General features: G+C 44.2%; 1 protein-coding gene across 5 annotated transcripts in view; it reads left to right on the top strand.

Moving 5' to 3' along the window:
* The window catches only part of LOC135907185 (phospholipid-transporting ATPase ABCA3-like), a 279,026-nt gene that overhangs the window by 97,849 nt on the left and 161,131 nt on the right, over positions 1–20,046 (top strand). For 4 of the 5 annotated variants that reach the window (XM_065438861.1, XM_065438860.1, XM_065438858.1 and 1 more), the window contains one exon: positions 4,749–4,877. The exons of the other annotated variant lie outside the window; for it this stretch is intronic. In XM_065438861.1, coding sequence (XP_065294933.1) covers positions 4,749–4,877 — 129 coding nt within the window. The remainder of the gene's footprint in view (positions 1–4,748; positions 4,878–20,046) is intronic. 5 annotated transcript variants of the gene reach the window in all.

Raw genomic sequence — 20,046 nt, 5'->3', positions numbered from 1 at the left:
TGCCTGTACGCGGCGCATTATTGCTTTTTTTTTCTTACTGCGCGCGCGCGCTACGGCGCACCACGAGCCAGCCCGCAAACAATGCCGATGCGCGCGCTATGCCGCACATTGACATTAGACAGTTGTAGTTACACGTACGTAGACGCTTTGCGTACGTAGAGCTCCTACGTGTCAGCAGTGCGCATGCGTAAAACGTAGCGGCCGCGCGCTGGTCTCACGGACGGATGTGAGATTCATTTCTTTGCGTGCGTTTCTTGCGCACGTAGACAGCTTCGCGCGGGGGTTCCGCAAGATCACGAACAAGCGATAGCGGGCCGCGCGTGCGCAGACGGCTCGCATCGAAACACGGCGACGGGGTTGAATTGGCTACCGCCGTGTTCACATTTCCCGATAGATGGAGTTAAGGGGTCCCTTTTGGCGTGCGTCGCGTACGTGTAGCTAAAAGTGTTTCCGATGGCCTGTGCGTAAGGTACGTAGGCTTTTCACGTTTGCGTACGTGAAGCCTCTACGTACGTGTAACTAAAGCTGTCTATTGCTTGCGAGCGGGCGCGTGGTTCGCCGTGGGCTATGCGTTAGCACGCACGCAGACTTGCCCATACTTATACCAGTATGTGCCGGGACAAAAAATTGCACTTCCAACACAACAGATATTTGTCTCGCTTTATTGAGTTCGTTTCCCAAAACAAAGATTTTTCTGAGAGAGTGGTATGATACACGCTCAAAAAATGAACAAAAGTGAAAGGTGCATGACATATACATGAGTACGAAACACAAAATTTCGCAGACAGTGAAAAAAAAAGCTAGAAAACACGAAGCCAGTTTCATGTACACACATATAAATAAAGCAAGATTTTTATATAACGCCCTCAGGACCAAAATGTAGACGAGTTTCTGATATATTCACTAAGATATTGCACAAAACTGCACGACGTGTATGACATGGTCATGACAACTAAAAAAAGGGAAAACTCACTGGTCATCGCAAAAGCAATGACGCGCAATATACCTAAAAATAGAATAAAATGCTAAGATTGCTTGATTGACAGCTACACCAAAAAAAAAACAAGAGCTTAAAAACCTGCACAAAAGTACATAAAATGCATGACATGTTCATTACTACAGAACAAATGAAAAAGGTATGGCAGAACAAAAATAACATTGTTCTAAAAACTGAAATACACATGATCACATTACTTTGCACTTAGCCACAACTTGAGTAATGGTGGCAAGGGCGAACAGAAGGTAGTCGGGTTTTACAGCAGAACATAGAAAACATTCGCAGAAAGGCCTATTCGTAGATCGAATACCAGGTAAAATAAGCCAACAACACGACTTTTCTTTCACCCCGAATGCTATGCTTAGCAGTAAAACTACGTCACTTAGTGCACTATATTATGCCTACTGTGCACTCCATTGTATAATAAACACGAACTGCCAAAATCAGCATTTAGGACACTTGCAATGATCATGTTTACCGCAAGAAAAAAAAAAGCGTATCATGCCTACATATGAAGCTTGTTCGCGCGGCTTTCCCATCGACGATTACTGACGTAATACACAAATACAAACAGTAATTTTTTCATCTTTTAGTGCGTTTGGAACGTGACACACAGAAAAAGCAGTGAGGACGGAAGGGAAAGCCAGGCAAACTACTGAAGTTGCTGAATGAGACTTGGCATAGAAGAACATAAGTCACAGTCGACGTAACAATGAGGAGGAACATCAATTTGTCAGCTTTCTCTACCGGTAAGAGGGAAGTGTAGCACAATCAAGGTGCATCAACGTCCGGAAGTTCATGGAGCACAGACATGGACAGGGCTGTGTCGATGTCTTTAGGTCTCCGCAGTCACCTGTTGTCTTTAGGCATCCGGAACAACCTTGCAGGGCTTGTTTTTGAGGTATTCGTGCACCATATCACGATGCACGAGTGGTACGAGTCATGAAACGGGTGAAACATCACGTAGCTCAAGTACACAGCTATCGAGCACCACGAAACTGAGCAAACTGCCCACGCCGATCAACGCGCACCAGCGCACGCTTCCCGATAATAGTAGATAGCGACACATGAAACGTCATGCAGCGGGCTAGGCTGGCGGCAGGCCACCGGGAGAAGGCAGAGACGGTCCAAGGTGAGGGTGTTGCGAGTATGGGCAAGCTGGGGGGGGGGGGGGGGGCGTTGAGAGGAGGGCGAAAGGGCACGGCTTCCTGGATTGGCGCGCGGCCGCGTTCGCCGATCTAGGAGGTCCTACAAGAGAAGCGGATTTGCTTTCCCGCCCTCCCGATGGATGGCGCCAATTACCTCTGCCAGCGGAGCGGCCGCGTTTTCTAGGCCGGATGAAGTGTCTAAGGAGACGAAAGAGAGCAAGAACATATCTTTCTTTTTCTATGCTAGAAGTTGGCAAGAGCTAGCAGCCTCCCAATGGAGCGTAATGGGGTTGGCTGGGGAGGCGGTGTTAGGGGGCCGGAATTATTTTCCTGTGAACTTCAATCCAAAAAGCGCCAATTGTTTGTAATGTGTGCTCGAAGGGATCACCATCTGCAGCAATGCACATTTAGGCACATTTTTCGAGGCGCTCTTGACCATGGAATTGGGGATGGATTTGCAGACGTGCCTTATTTTCTCTTTTAGATTCCCTGATGTTGTGGTTGGTGTCCGAAATACTTGATTCTTGACGTACCCCAGAGCAAAAACAATTGAGGGGAGTTAAATCTGGTGACCATGCCGGCCAAGCGTTGAGCCCACGCCGCCCAATCCACTGTTGTGGCAATACTGCAGGCAGACATTCGCAACCTTTGCTGCTAGCACGCGTGGGAGCACCATCATGTCTGATACTAAATATCTTTGATCCTAGCCAATGGAACTTCGCAAAAAAAATTCTCCAGCGCCCCATCAACGATGTCGTTAACGTATCGTACGCCTGTCAGCATATTATCAAAAAACACGGGGCCAATGACAGTACCACCTTAAATTCCCCGCCACACATTAACCCACCACTGATATTGGTGATGTGTCTTCAAAACCCAGTTATGGATTTCGTCACTCCAATTGTGCGCGTTATGGCTGATAACTCGGGCATTACCTGAGAAGGTAGCTTCATCAGTCCACAGTATTTTGTTGACAAAGCTTGGGTTCTCTTCCGTCTTATGTCTTATATTTCAGTTTGCAAAGTCCTTTTGGTTTTGGAAATCGCGGGGCATCTGGTGGAGCTGCACGTAGTACGGATGAAGTTGCCTCCTCTAAAGTACTCTCCACACTGAAGACTGACCCTCCATCTTCAGCACCCACATTACAAAAAATTTCATGTGGGCCTGAAGAAGACTTTTACAGAATATCTGCATCCGCGTCCTCACGCAGGATTGAAGATTTATGTCGTTTCTTCCCACTCTCCTAGTATGTCTCAGCGTTTCACATGCACGCACAAACGTCATTGAGCTCGGACGTGAACCTGGATGCCCGCGTTGAAATAGCTCAACTGCGCGCATTCTGTGTCCACTTGACGCACCTACAGCCAAAACAATATCCGTCTTTTTTCATTAGAGTAAGCCATACCTGCTGCTAAACGTTGGTTACAGCCAAATAGCGTTTCTGCGAAGAACACGCAGGGATACGGGCACCTGAGGAGCACTGGGTATATTGCAGTTACCTGGGATTAGTTCAAACAAGGTACACAACGTATGAGGTACATCCAGCGAACTGGAACAGCCTGCGGGCGCACTCTCTCAGGGACTGACGCACCGGTCACGGTGCACAAGTAGGAAGCCAGATGCGGCCACTAGATAGTGCGACCACGAATGGATGCGCACGTGTGGCGTGCGAGATCAAAAAAGAACGTCTGGTAGAGAGTAAGTGTGAGAAGGAGAGCAGACGGGGCCAGTGCGAAGTCATCGTCTGAAGAAGGCATCGGTAATCTTCCTATAATATAGCCCAGGTTTTTTTTTACCATTAGTTAGTACCCGTGTGATTTATACACGGTTATTCGAGCGCTAAGGTTTAAAGTTGTAGCGTCATTGTTCAATTAGTAAACTACTAAAAGGTCATTTGTATGCAAAGGCGAAATTGTACCAGCTGTCATCGCGTTCCATCGCTCCACGCGCTTCGCCTTTTCCTTCTTTCAAGCAGAATCAAAATGCTGCTTTCGTCTTTTCTTTTTCGTGGCCTTAGACGCTTTATCGCTTCGGCAACGCTCAGCCAGCAGCATGCATTTCAACCGTCATGCGATAAGAGCCGCACGCGCAGATACCTACGCAGGACATAACACCCTCTAGCGGGCCAGTCTCGCTGCAGCCGACCTGGTTCATCCATCGCACGCTTGACAGCAGCACAATAACACTGCGCAACAGCCCCATCACGTGCCATTCTTTTTTTCATATTCCGCGGGGCTTTCTTTGGAACGCCGAAAAAAGGGACCACGTGAGGTATATAATGTTGAAAACAGTTGATTGAGAGGTTTCTAGAGATGCACTACAACTTTTTGTGTCACACTTGGGGTCTACAGGCAATACTTAAAAAGGTAATTAATAAGATATAACCAATCCGTTAGTTGCGAAGAAAATAAGAAATAGCCTGAGTAACTCTAGGCTAGTGCCAACACTATGCATCCGGTTGAACTCGCGTCCGGCGCGCCTATCATTTTTAATACTATGGCTCAAGTTATGTGGCACAACCTGCATATGAGCAAGTGGATTAATATTTTCGTCTATTTGAAAACTTGGAAGATGTGCGTTTATCTTGTATGGCGCGTTTGCAGCCCAACTATTGGAGATACGAACCTGCAGTAGCTGCAGCCGAAAAAGTGAACGTCAAGCAAGACGTCAATCGATTTGAGAAACTACAGCCAGGCGACAAGGTTATCATCACCACCGATAATCTGGCCAAGGTATTGAGATTAGTAATCTAAGAGAAACACGGCCAAGCAGGGATGGACGTTGTAATCTGGGTTGGACCTGTTACTCCTTTTTGTCCTCCCGTCCATGCATGCACTAATTATTATCCTGAAATCAGCGTTTTCTGTCGCAGAAGGCCGATTGCCGAGAAACAAGAGAACGACAGTTGCAGATGAACTTCCCCTCTCGGTACTGTTTTTTTTGGTCCTGTAATTTTTACACTCCTATGAGGAACCAGCCGTAGTGTTCCATTGGCTATGACGTTGCGCTGCATAGCTCGAGGTCGCAGGTTCGATGCCCGCCGCAGCGGCCACATTTCGACAGCAGGAAAGGGGGGGGGATGCAGAAAGGACCGTGTACTTAAATTCAGGTGTTTATTAAGGAACCTGAAATGGTGAAAAATTTTCCTCTGCGGGGTGCATTTTAACCACTTCGCAGTTTCAGCATATAAATCATCATAGTGCATTTCTTCATAAACAATCCCAACAAGCATAAGTACATATCCGAGATAAACTCGAAATCAATATAAACAAATATGACTGCTTTAGATCCAAAAATATATTTATTGAAATCCGTTTTCCGACTGCATCTACGAGTAGAAAGAGGTAGCACTTCGAAGTAAGTTTGGTTTAGTGCCATGTTTGCTAGCATTACAGCTTACGTGCACAGTAAAACCAAAACACCGTGTTCAGCGCAGCCGCGCCGCCCTGCGACTGCTGTGAAATCGATATGTTGTGAGCACCGCTGTAGTAGGGTACAGCCACATCGGAATGATTGTGGATGAAACTTAAACGTGCAATGCCAGAAAACGTGGTATTAAACTAAACGCACTAGGAAATGCTGCCTCTCTCCAATTCTTTTAACAGGAACGGGCCAGCAGTTTGGCCGAACAAGTCCTGTACATTAAAACCGCCTTATGACGAAGTTGAATGTAGATTGGTCATTACTTCGTATTCGAAGGGCATCCGAAGGGCAAGGGTATTCGACTAACCTAGCCCTCATTTACTTCACAGAAAAATGCAAACTAGAAATTGACAATGGTAACTTCGTTGGTTATGTTTTTCTAGATTTCGCTAAAGCTTTTGATATACTCAATCATGACATTCTTTTTTCTAAACTTCCATCTTATGGCATTATTGGCAACTCTCCCAATTTTTGCCGTAGTTACTTATCTGATCGTGAGCAATTAGTATCCATCTCCGGCATCTATTCCACTAAATAAATAATTAACATCGGCGTTCCGCAAAGCTCAATCCTGGGCCCGCTTTTATTTCTACTATACATTAATGACCTACCACAGTCTCTAACCACGTTATCAGAATGCATCTTATATGCTGACGACACGACTGTCTTATGTTCGAGTAATTCTCTAAGCAACATTACAACAACCCTTAATGCTGAACTTATTAACGTTAGTGCATGGTGTGCGAAAAATATGCGTTTGATAAATCTTTCGAAAAGTAAATTCTTAATTTTCTATTCCAGGTCAATAAATAACGCGCAAGTTAGGCCCCTCTTTATAAACACACAACCTATTTATCTACCAGATCATTGTTCCTTCCTTTGTATCAAACTTGAGTCCCGCTTAAAACATAATTTGCATATTAATGAGCTACAGCGGAAAACTTCCTATGGTATTAGGGTATTATTAAAAGCTAGATGTTATTTTGACTTGACCATTTTGGTCACCTTATATTATGCATTCACTCACAGTCATCTAAATTATTGTATTGCTTCCTGGGGTCAAACATGTCATTGCCACCTTTCTACCCTGTACAGAATCAAGCCATTCGCACTCTCACCTGGAGCAACCGACGTTCACATGTTGCTGATCTGTACCGCGAACTGCACATACTGAATATTGACAATCTAATCAAATTTATTGTATGCACATTTGCTTATCAAGCAGTTAAAGACTATCCCCTTCTCAAATTTGTTCTTATCCGACACCTTACTAACGCAAATATTACGCGCTTTTCCTCTAATAACAATATTATACTCCCTAAGGTACGAACAAACTGGTTCACAAAGAGTAGCATTTGTTTTAATCAAACTTAGGAATTCATTGCCTTTTAACAATAAATGTGCCTTTTCTATATCGTCATTCAAATATCAGCTTCACATTCTCATGTTTAACCTATAGCTCCGTTTATTCAATGTCTTTTAAAACACAGCTTCAATTCTGTCGTTTTTAATATTGTTTGCTTCGTTTTTTACTTCAGCTTAAGCCTTATCCCTATCCTTTTATATTTCCACTTTATTACTTATTTTCCTCATTGTGTATTTGAATTTGTATTTGCATTTTTGTATTTTTATAATTCGCTGCCTTTTTGCTGTCAAGTAGTATTAGTGTTTTTTAACTTTATGAAAGGTCCCCCTACAGTGTTTACACCATGGGACCTTTTCCTGTACTAAATATCAATATTTTTGTATCTGCACTAAGTATTCAATTCAATATCGATTACTTCGCTATATCGATTATTGCCCTTTACTGCAATATTTGCCGAGTAGGCTGCACAACTTCGAATATGCATAGATGAATAAGCCTTTTCCATTTGTGCAAGTGATCCACAGCTGTGTAGGCGATGTTTTTTAATAAGAACAAAAAAATACTCGACGTTCACAGCACGCTTTTCAGCAGCTGACGCCTTTACAATAGGTACTCTCTGGTGCAGTGGGCTGGTTTTTCCATTCCGTTTTCCACTAGGCTCTACTATAGCCTCCCAAAACTGGTGGAAATCGTATGCACGCTGCCATGCAAACAAAGTCCATCGTGTTCAAGCAGCACGTGGTCCAAAACACGGCGCGCCGACTATGAAGCTGATTCATCCACCTCTCTCACGTGGCTCCGCTGTGTGAATGAAGAGGCTAATGAACCTCGCTGCGCGAACTTTGATCAACCAACTCGAGGCCTTTGAGATCGCACCGGTGCCGATGCGATCTTGGAGGCCACGCCTAGCAGCACCAGCCTGAGGCGGCGCGCCGCAGTGAGAGAGAGCAGCGGATCTTCTCGGCTTTCATGCTGTAGCTATTCACTCGTACCAAATACACTGGCATTTCTCACCAGAATGAAGTGGTTAGAAAGACTAGTGTTGCTAGACGACGTATTGCACGCATGGACACGGCCGTTTTGAAGTCTTACGGAGTTTGGGCGCCAAAGCACGCGAAAAGCCGATAAACTCGACACACAATCGTCAGGTACTCTTGGCTTCGGAGCAAATCCAGTTCAATATAACCGTTGACACTAGACATTTACTTCGTTAAAATTGTTTCATGTACATGATCCACAGGGGTGTTTAAAAAGGAATGGCATTAACATCGTTACATTCCTCATTCTTTTACGTCTCGCTTCATTATAGCGAGGTTGGACTGCGTACCTGGTCCTCTGATTTAAGGAACAGGTAATATATGCTTGATCCTGCAATGCGCTTGTACAGGCGCCGACAAAAGTGGTATACTCGACGCAGCGGGAGCCGGAGCAGCGGCGCATTGTATCGCGACGCCATCTACAGGCGGCATCTGGGATCGACATGCCTGCAGATAATAAAGGGCACCCATTGGCTGTCTCCATCCCAAATGCTGACTGTAGACGGCGTTGCGATGCAGTTTCCCGTTGCCCCGGCTTCCGCTGCGTGGAGTACACCACTTTTGTCGGCGCCTGTACCTCACTATCTGATGTTAGCTACTGCGGCGCCGAAAGTGTGAATAATATTGCTACACGGCTGAGTCAGTGACTAGACTTGCAGTATACGACACAAAAAAATTTAAAGAGCAATAAAAGTTGGAACAGTAACCTTTAAATTAGGCCCAAGAAAATCATCACGTGGTTATCATGTGCCGGTAGGGCAACGCCCCGGAAAAGCACCCCGCTTTCTTCTTGCAACAGAGTTCTTCAAATCGGCAGATTTGAACATGTCTCATATTTTCGGCAGCACATACATATTTTTAAGCATTACCTTTTTTTCTAGTTTTGTTATTCTGCTATTACTGTGGCACGCCGCTGTAGGCGCATCGCTGTTTAGGTCCGTCCCTGTTTCAAGACCTGCAATGCCTAATAGGTCAGCACGTGAAGAAAGCCTACATTCTTGGCACGTTGCCTACAGTAAGTATAAATTCTAACGCAGATCTCGCAGAACGTAGTCATAAACAAAAATTTTAAAAGGTGCTTAACATTTCCCTTGAAGAGGAAGCTTTAGCTCGGGTGCTGATATCTAAATGCATGTAAAAGGAGAATTCGTTTTTCTCGGCAACCACTACAGCAAGTTTGACGAGATTCGTTGCATTTAAAAGAAAAACTCAAAATCTTTTGACTGTTGCTTTCAAATTCTTCCTTTAGTTTGTAAATCTATTATTCAAAAGTGGCCGAAATTGAAAAATTTCAGAAAAGAGACTATCCAATGTACAACCCTCTAACTCAAATGAAAACCGTTATCACAGTGCTGTGAATTGCATCTAATAGCACATCTAAAATGGAGGAATCTATATGTGACACATAAAGGCTAAAAATGCAGTAATACGGGAATACGGCTTCTGCAGAACCCTTGTACACAACCTAACAAATTCATGTAAGATATACATTTACATAACAAATGTGTCCGCGTTGAATGGCCTAATGGATGCCGTTAACAGAACCATGATATCTGTTCTTGATGCAGAGCTAATAATTTTTGTAAACTTTATGCTTCTACTTTTTTAAACCTTTGAATTTTTGAAATTATCGAAACGAAATTCAGGCCCTATATCGAAATTTCACTTTCAATCGTTACTTGAACTTCATTGAAATCGGCCCAGGGGTTATTTCAGAAAAACGCTTTTGCGTTTTACATGTATTTGAATAGGCCGCGTCCGAGTTGGTCCCGCGCTAAAGATTCCTCTTTAAGAGCGAAGCACGATAGCCCCCCGCCCTCACCTGTAACTGCAGCTTATGTAACCACAATGTTTAAGAGCGAACCCTGGCTGCAAACGCTATGCACGCAAGCGAGCATCGTCGTAGAAACGCGGCCTCTTGCGTGAACCAATCCCGAAGGAATTTCACTGCCACCCCAGAAAAAAATACATCAATTTCAGGTGTCCTTTGTCGCTACGCGCATTTAATACTTCAGTCTGGAAAGATTTACCACAAAAGATATGCCCTATCAATGTTGTCTTTGAGGAGGATGGTTTGTGGAATCTGAACTTGGCAACGTTTAACGCTAGAACGTTATCTAGTGAGGTGAGTCTAGCACTGCTATTGGAAGAATTAGAGGGCAGTAAATGGGATATAATAAGGCTCAGTGAAGTTAGGAGGAGAAATGAAGCATATACAGTGCTAAGAAGTGGGCACGTCCTGTGCTACCGGGGCTTAGTAGAAAGACGGAAACTAGGAGTCGGAATCCTGATTAATAAGAAAAAACTGGTAACATACAGGAATTCTACAGCGTTAACGAGAAGGAGGCAGGTCTTGTTATGAAACTTAATAAGAGGTATAAATTGAAGGTCTTACAGGTCTATGCCCCTACATCTAGTCATGATGACCAGGAAGTCGAAAGCTTCTATGAAGACATGGAATCGGCGATGGGTAAAGTCAAAACAAAATACACTATACTGATGGGCGACTTCAATGCCAGGGCAGGCAAGAAGCAGGCTGGAGACAAGTCAGTGCGAGAATATGGCATAGGCTCTAGGAATAACCGGGGAGAGTTATTAGTAGAACTTGCGGAACAAAACGTTATGTGGATAATGAATACCTTCTTCCGCAAGCGGGATAGCCGAAAGTGGACTTGGAGGGGGCCGAATGGCGAGACTAGATATCAAATAGACCTTGTACTCTGCGCTAAACACGTCCACATCATACACGATGTTGACGTGGTCAGCAAGGTGCGCTGCAGTCACCATAGGATGGTAACAACTCGAATTGGCCTAGCCTTGCGGAGGCAACGGAAGAAACTGGTACATAAAAAGCTGATCAATGAGTCAGCAGAAAGAGGGAAAACAGAGGAATTCCAGATCAAGGTACAGAGTAGACATTCGCCTTTAACTCAGGAAGAGGACCTTAGGGTTGAAGAAATGAACGACAATCTTATGGGCATCATTAATGAGTGTGCAATAGAAGTCGGTGGTAACTCCGTCAGACAGGATGCCAGTAAGCTATCGCAGGAGACGAAAGATCTGATCAAGAAGAGCCAATGTATCATCATCATCATCAGCCTGGTCACGCCCACTGCAGGGCAAAGGCCTCTCCCATATTTCTCCAACAACCCCGGTCACGTACTAATTGTGGCCATGCCGCCCCTGCAAACTTCTTAATCTCATCCGCCCACCTAACTTTCTGCCACCCACTGCTATGCTTCCCTTCCCTTGGAATCCAGTCCGTAACCCTTAATGACCATCGGTTATCTTCCCTCCTGAAAGCCTCTAACCCTACAGCTGGAATGGAACTGGCACAACTTTCCAAGTTAATCAACAAGCGTAAGACGGCAGACATAAGGAAGTATATCATGGATAGAATTGAACATGCTCTCAGGAAAGGAGGAAACCTAAAAGCAGTGAAGAAGAAACTATAGATAGGCAAGAATCAGATGTATGCGTTAAGAGACAAAGCCGGCAATATCATTACTAATATGGATGAGATAGGTCAAGTGGCTGAGGAGTTCTATAGAGATTTATACAGTACCAGTGGCACCCACGACGATGATTGAAGAGATAATCGTCTAGAGGAATTTAAAATCCCACAAGTAACGCCGGAAGAAGTAAAAAAAGCTTTGGGAGCTATGCAAAGGGGCAAGGTAGCTGGGGAGGATCAGGTAACAGCAGATTTGGTGAAGGATGGTGGGCAGATTGTACTAGAAAAACTGGCCACCCTGTTTACGCAATGCCTCATGAAATCGAGCGTACCGGAATCTTGGAAGAACGCTAACATAATCCTAATCCATAAGAAAGGGGACGCCAAAGACTTGAAAAATTATAGACCAATCAGCTTACTGTCCGTGGCCTACAAACTATTTACTAATGTAATTGCAAATAGAATCAGGAACACCTTAGACTTCTGTCAAGCAAAGGACCAAGCAGGATTCCGTAAAGGCTACTGAACAATAGATCACATTCACACTATCAATCAGGTGATAGAGAAATGTGCGGAATATAACCTACCCTTATATATAGCTTTCATTGATTACGCGAAAGCGTTTCATTCTGTCGAAACCTCAGCAGTCATGGAGGCATTACGGAATCAGGGTGTAGACGAGCCGTATGTAAAAATACTGAAATATATCTATAGCGGCTCCACAGCCACCGTACTCCTCCATAAAGAAAGCGAGAAAATCCCAATAAAGAAAGGCGTCAGACAGGGCGATACGATTTCTCCAATGCTATTCACAGCGTGTTTACAGGAGGTATTCAGAGACCTGGATTGGGAAAAACTGGGGATAAGAGTTAATGGAGGATACCTTAGTAACTTGCGATTCGCTGATGATATTGCCTTGCTTAGTAACTCAAGGGACCAATTGCAATGCATGCTCACTGACGTGGAGAGGCAAAGCAGAAGGGTGGGTCTAAAAATTAATCTGCAGAAAACTATAGTAGTATTTAACAGTCTCGGAAGCGAACAGCAGTTTACGATAGGTAGCGAGGCACTGCAAGTGGTAAGGGAATACATCTACTTACGACAGAGAGTGACTGCGGATCCGGATCATGAGACTGAAATAATCGGAAGAATAAGAATGGGCAGGGGTGCGTTTGGCAGGCATTCTCAGATCATAAACAGCAGGTTGCCATTATCCCTCAAGAGAAAAGTGTATAGCAGCTGTGTCTTACCAGTACTCACGCACGAGGCAGAAACCTGGAGCCTTACGAAAAGGGTTCTACTTAAATTGACGACCAAACAACGAGCTATGGAAAGAAGAATGATGGGTGTAACGTTAAGGCATAAGAAAAGAGCAGATTGGGTGAGGGAACAAACACGGATTATTGACATCTTAGTTGAAATCAAGAAAAAGAAAAAGGCATGCCCGTACAAAAAAAATTATTGAGAAGGCATTGAAATATTGTTGGTCAATGTTGAGTTTTTTATAGAGGAATTATTGAGAGTATGTTGGAGAATTGTCGGGTTGAGTGTTGAGCACTCTTGAATATTGGCCACTGAAATCAAATTGAAACACCATTGGGTACCTCAATGTTGAATAAGTGTTAAGTTACCATTGAAAGTCCATTGTGCTTAGACGGCCCGTTGTGTTCGTTTAGTTGAATGATTGTTGAGTTACCATTGATTCTGGGTTGAACTAACGTTGCTGTAGTTCTGTTGACTTGTTGTTGAGTTATTATTGCCACATCATTGAAAAGCATATTGTAGCACAGTTGAGATGCCATTGAGATTTCAGAAGTCCCCATTGAAATATCATTGACGTTTCGTTGAGACAGTGTATTTTTATTCATATATTGAAATTGCTCCACTGTTCACACTTGCATGCCTCGGCGCCTGCTCGTAAACAAAATCAAAGGTGAGACTGATCAACTTGAAGTACCTTTATTTACACTAAAGATGGGTGCACGTGAAACATTATTACAGTACATAAGGCACCACTACATCGAACCTGGAGACATAGGCTAGTACCTACAGCACTCTAGCAGTGTAAATACATCTGAAAAAACCTATACATATGAATCCAACCAAAACGATCACTGTGCTCTTCACTTTCGACTTAAGTTTATGACTAGAAGGCAAAGCGACTCAAAAGGCAGGGCTTAAGCATACCCTTGTAACAACCAACTTTGAACACATGAACACTTGGAGCTGCTTGAATGCGAATACACAAAAGACATCTGAATATGTTACATTAAAATGTTGCGCACACTAACACATCACAGGAAGAGCTACGGCTGACTGTGAGAAGGCAAAATAACCAACTTGAAACAAATGACTTCACGTAAATACATACAACCTTTAGCACACGTCTTTCACCACGATTAAAATTTAATGAAGTACCAAAGTAGACTTGCCTGATCTTTGTCTTCGAGATATATATATTTTCATGTTGCCCAATTATTTTATAAAGTAACCTCACTCAACTTATCTATTATTTGACGAGACATCATTTATAAAGTTGTCGGGCATGATGAACACCTGAATCGTGTTTCTGACAAGCCAGGATTGCTTTCTTCAGAAATAAACTTGTAAAGCTTTTGTGTAGTGAAAGCAGCTTATCTCCCTGGCACAAGTCAAGAACAAACAGTACACGATTTGATTATGTTAATTTGGGGTACAGAGGAGTTCGTTAGTGGCATTTCCTCAATTTAGTGAGCTCATTTTCAGGTAATCTTTTTGGACTTGCACAAAGCTAAATAAAGCACTTTTTGGGGCCTTTCTTTCCTATACCCAGCAACTAAGTGCTACCTCAGTCAATAAAGAGATAAGGAAAGGCTAATACCTTGAACGATAAGAGAAAAAATAACTATTTAGCACAGAAAATTGGTAGTAACACATGGCTAACAGAATTCCAAACAGCCAAATAAATGGTCACCTGCACTTTCAGTATCAAGCACCCCAGAAATAGTCATAAAGTATGAGAAAAGGTTCCAATGACTCGACAGCCAGATTGCTGAGACAGTGAAAAACGCCAATAAATGCATATACGAAACACCAATTACCTTAATTTCACAGATAAAATGTTATTAAATAGCACCAGAATTTTGCTGCATAAAATACATAAACGTTGCATAAAAAGTGGGACAAAGCAGTAACTGAAAGACAGAGGGAGCTACAGCACCCATGCTGAAAAAGATTACAAGGAAAATGATATATATGCATATTTAAGTTTACAATTTTCGCTCCAACATATAGAAAAAGAACGCATGCACTTAGAGCATAAAAAGGTTCATATGCCTGGAGAATGCAGCGCAGTACAAAGAAGCGTCATGAGAACCGAATAGTAGATCTTACCACGAATGCTTGCAACCTACAATCAGGCATGTGCCATGTCATGCCTTGAATGGATGAAATTCATAAATCTTACACACAAAGAGAGTTACCATCACTCTTATTGGCTTCCTCAGGGGACTCCTTGAATTTGAACTAGAAAAATGTACTCAGTGTCAATAACAAAGAGAAGATAAGACCCTATAGCGTTCTTCCTGAAATAAACAGCGCAAATAACTTCTTGTATCAATTCTATGGACACTTCGCCAATTCTTTGTACATTTATATTTCACAACCACCCAAACAGAGACGAGAAGGATGAATTAAGGTAGGAACACACATGAACACTGACTCAAGTAGAAGTTTATTCGTGAAGACGAAGATTTTAGACACACTGGCCAACTTCACAAAGAAAAAGCCATGGATGCGCAGCATACACAGCGCGGCACAACGAAAAAGGACCGAAATACGTCCTGTAGAATAAACATGTGTGTCAAAAACTAACAAAAACATGAAAACTGAAAGGTTTCTCCTGTAAGTGATGTTAACGAGAAGTACTGCAGCAACTCTTTCCCACTAAGGGTCACAGAAATCTTGCTTATGAATATTTCTTCGTGATCAATAAATAATGCTTCCATAAGTCCCCTTCTGTTCTGGTCTTTGTCATGAAACAATCGTTCTTTCTGCTCTATACCGCAACGCCAGAGGAGTTCCAGAAGCAATATTTATTGATCACAAACGAAACAATTGCATAACCAAGTTATCTGTTGCCCTTAGTGGGAAAAAGTTGTTCTCAAAAGAGTATTTCCCGTTGGGTAGTATCACTTATCGGACAAATCTTTCGCTTTTTCAATAGATTTGACCGATAGTTCTCGTTTTTCACGCACGTTTATTCTACATGACATGGCTTCACATTTTTTTCTTGTCGCACGTGGCTGTTTCTGCCACGCATGCACGGATTTTTACATTTGCCAAGTTGACCAGTGTGTTTAATACCTTTGTCATAAAAAGCAAACCTTTAGTAGAGCTTGCGCTCGTGTGTGCTCCTACCTATTTCGTCGTCCGCCTCTGTTCGTGCTGCTGTTTACAGTACCCACGTATGACTTGGTTAGGCTAGTAAACATTCTCACAAACAAAAGTAAATGCCTCCCCTCAAAAGGTAGCCCATCCTTTACTACTAAACGCCAGAGCAAATCGAAAGTAAGCCTTCACAGCGTCCATGCGGCAGCTAGTACACCACAGAGCAACACAAAAAATAGTTGAAAATCCCACTTGATGGAGAGTGGCAACAGAGATGCGAGCTTGCTAGTGAATCAGCCACATATCAACGGGTGTCTCTTGCACGACGCCAAGGTGCTTTCGGCGTAGGACACTTTAGCATCTGGGAATCTACTGCATACGTAACCTGTGAGAAGGGAATGTGGACAGAAAATGAGATTGCGCGGGTTAAGAATCTGCCACACACTGCACTTAACTACGTACGAAATAGAAGTACACACTATACTGGCTAGTAAAAATTTGCGACTCTTTACAAGTGCCGTCGAGAAAAGGAAGGAATGGGTTGCTACGGTAAATGTTAGCTAAAACACGCACAGCGATGTTTCACAGTGGGGAAAATATTCCCGGCTCTATCGCAGAACCAAAGACCACGCGACAGTGCATAGCCCATACCAAACAGATATCGAATCTTTGGGCAGAAGTCCAGTAGAAGGAATGACCTAAACATACGCCGAGAGTGATGCGAGCGTGAGCGTGCCTGTACGAGTGAGAACATGTACCGCTTCTTTGAAGCTAGCCGCTCCGGCGTGGCTCCGATCATCCCGCGCGATTTGTGTGCAGAACGTCGCGTACACGCCCTTGCGCGTTTTGCGCGGTAGTGTCCGCGCAGTGAGCTAGCTTCATGCACGCGTCATCCTTCACCGCGCAAACGGTGCTCCAGTGCGACGCTTAGCTCGAGACGACAACGCGCCGATTGGCGCTCCTTTCGCTTCTGGAAACAACGCACATTCGGATCGGTCCAACTCAAAGAGGCAGCAGAGAACGGTGGCATGTTTCGGTTATCGCTTATTAAAATTGTACAGTACGCCTTCAACGGCAACCCGCCGCGCTAAATAAAGATGCTTACTGCGGTAGTTTTGGCGGTGATAGACGATAAGGTGAGCCCGTCGGCGGCTGTGTTCTTTGACCACGTCACCACACCTCTGTTCATTTGCGCTGTGTATCCTTGTAGTCACCGCGCGGAAGCTGTGACTAATCGGTTGGCCGTTCTCCACAAATCCCAGAGAGGCGAAATATATTTCGCGGTGCGCCGCATCATTAGCCGAAACCTAAATCGAGGCGCGCTTAACCGCCACGGCACAAAAGGTAATCACACTAACCGTATGGTATACGATGAACCACTACGGAAAAAAAATAATTCTGATGTTCCACGTGCCAAACCAACGATCTGATTATGAGGCACGTCGTAGTTGGGGACTCCGTATTAATTTTGACTTCCTGGAAATTTTTACGTGCGTACAATGCACAATGCACGAGCATTTTTGCATTCCGCTCCTTTGGAATGCGGCCGCTGCAGGGATCGTATCCACGACCTCGAGCCCCAAATTGCCGCGCCGCCATAGTTACGAAATGCGTAAGCGTGACGTGCAACACCGCCTTCCGGTACGAGTGTGGTTAAAGAAAGTGAACCGTTTGCTTAACATGTCACGCTCGTCAATGTCAAAATAGAAAAGAAAGCTACGTGCCCAAGAAAACGAGATTACTTACCTATCTTCAGAAGTGCGGCTGCGACTGTTTCGGGGTGCCTTCTCTCCAACAGGCATCATGGCCTCTGGCGCGCAACTCATCAAAACCGTCAGGCTCGCACATCAGTAGAAGACTAGTTGTTGGGTGAGCCAACCACTTCACCGGATAAACGTCCCACTTATCGTCGTTAAAGCATTTCACTAAAATGTGCGTCATGATGGCCGAAAAGAAAATACTTTCATCAAGAAGCACGAGGCGTGAACCACCGCACAACTGCAACCGAATAACTGAGTCCGAAAGCCGTTCACTGCTTCACATGGCTTCACAATCTTATTCAGTTATAAAAACCTTTCAAACACAAAATAACGGCACTTAAGAACCACTAATTGATTAGCAATAATTTTTCATCAACTAACCTTCATAAATTTTTAAGAACTACCTAATTTATAGCGTAAACAAAAGATTACTGCGACCAAAAAATGCGACCACGAAACTAGCGGTAACCATGTGTACTGTTGCAAAAGTGTGCGCAAAACGAAGCTCGGATGCGCCCGTTTGCGCGCACACATACACACCCGAACGCTACCTTAACGTTTGTCGCGCCACCTAGAAATAAAAATTACTACTAGTTTCGCTATTTTTACAAAAATAAAGCTTTTAAAATAGTTCGCAGGATCTTTGCAGATGACGAGGTGACAAGTAAGCTACAATAAGAGTCTGTTACTTGTATTTCTTTCATTTCCCTTTGGTGTTCTTAACTGAACATACGATACCTGCAGGCTTGGAGGAGGAGGAGGAGGAGGAGGAGGAGGAGGAGGAGGAGGAGGAGAAACTTTATTATTGCAGAAACCGTTGCGCGGTTTATTCCTGGGTGGTTCCCTCTGACAGGGCTCCACTGGCGATCGCGGCTCGCCGGGCCTGGTCGAGGACATAAAACGACCGTTCGGCGAGGCTCAAATAAATCGCGTGCTTCTTGCAAGGCGAGAAACGGGAGCAGCCGCAGATACAGCGATCAGCTGTGATACTGTTGCGGCTGTTGCTGAATCTGAAGCTCTTTGAAGTCAATGGTTATAGCGGCTGCGCGCTGCGATCTCAAAGCGCGTTCATTCTTTGATCTCTAGTACCACGGACATTGGACAAAAAACTGTATTTGCTTTACGGACAAAGGGTACGTCGCAGGAAATTCGAAGACCTCACCTGTGTATGTTTGTAGCGTGTACGCGCTTGCATCCTACGGTTCCCACAGTGCGTCCGATGCTCGAAGGTAGCTTCGTCGCCTGTCGGCCCCTGTCTTATCGCCGGCCGCGCTGCCGCCGTGTCTACTTTTGGGGAACTCCACATGCGCATAGTAACCATGTTTGCAAGTGAATTTCGCATTCTTCTGCTCCCCGAAACGCGCTCATTTCGGGTCGTACCAATGGTTATGTCATCCAGTGTATGTTAAAACGACGATGGCATTTGTACACCAGCGAAGAAATAAATCGTTATGCACTTGGGCGGTCATGAATCTAATCTAACGTTGCAGTTTTTACGTAGCGAAAATGGCTACGAAAGTGGGGCGGTCCCAGAGTTAGGTGCTTCAAAGTGCCAGCTGTAGCGACAGCACCAGGAAGTGGCACGCGGCGCACACGCCAAGCATTTCAGAGCTTACTGGTTTTCGAATGAGAGGAGTATGCGCACGCTCGTGGCCTATTGGTTAGAGTACCGGGCTCGACGGCCGACGTTCGATTCCACCCCATCGGTCACACATAATTTTCTATTAATGAAAGCGAGGCGAAAGAAGGACCTACCTGCCGCAAAGTGACAGTAATGAGGTTGGAACGCATCGCAAAAAATATTTGGAATGTCTTCATATGCGATTTCTAATTATTGTATACTGGACTCAACTGCTACACAACAAAAGAACAACTAGAAAAATCAACACAAAGTACCCAATAAATTGTTTATTGAGAACACTCAACGGAAATATTGTTGTGCAAGGGTTGAGTGAACTCAATCGCTCTTGAAAATTTGTTGAAGTCCGTGGTTTCAACAATTCCCCAACAATATATCAATGGTTAATCAACACTCATTTTTGTACGGGTGGGCAGGACAAGTACTGAGGAGGGACGATAACCGATGGTCATTAAGGGTTACGGACTGGATTCCAAGGGAAGGGAAGCATAGCAGTGGGTGGCAGAAAGTTACGTGGGCGGACGATGTTAAGAAGCTTGCCGGGACAACACGGCCACAATTAGTACGTGACCGGGAGTAGTTGGAGAAGTATGGGAGAGGCCGTTGCCCTGCACTGAGCGTATACAGGATGATGATGATAATAATGATGGTTATGATGATTATGCTGATGACGATTGTGGGCTGTCATTGTCAAAATTGCGAGGAATACGATTGTCGAGAATGTAAGTTAGTATGTGAACGACTTTAGTGATAGGATGGTGTGGCATTATACCGCATGTCATATCGCAAGGCGTGGCACATACATATACCTACATATATGCGGGAATTTTCGCTCACGCAGACGCTGGCATCAG

The sequence above is a fragment of the Dermacentor albipictus genome, chromosome 9 (assembly GCF_038994185.2).
Source record: "Dermacentor albipictus isolate Rhodes 1998 colony chromosome 9, USDA_Dalb.pri_finalv2, whole genome shotgun sequence".
NCBI classification, from domain to species: domain Eukaryota; kingdom Metazoa; phylum Arthropoda; class Arachnida; order Ixodida; family Ixodidae; genus Dermacentor; species Dermacentor albipictus.
Note: the sequence above shows the minus strand (reverse complement) of the source record. Positions and strands in the feature narration are given on the sequence as shown.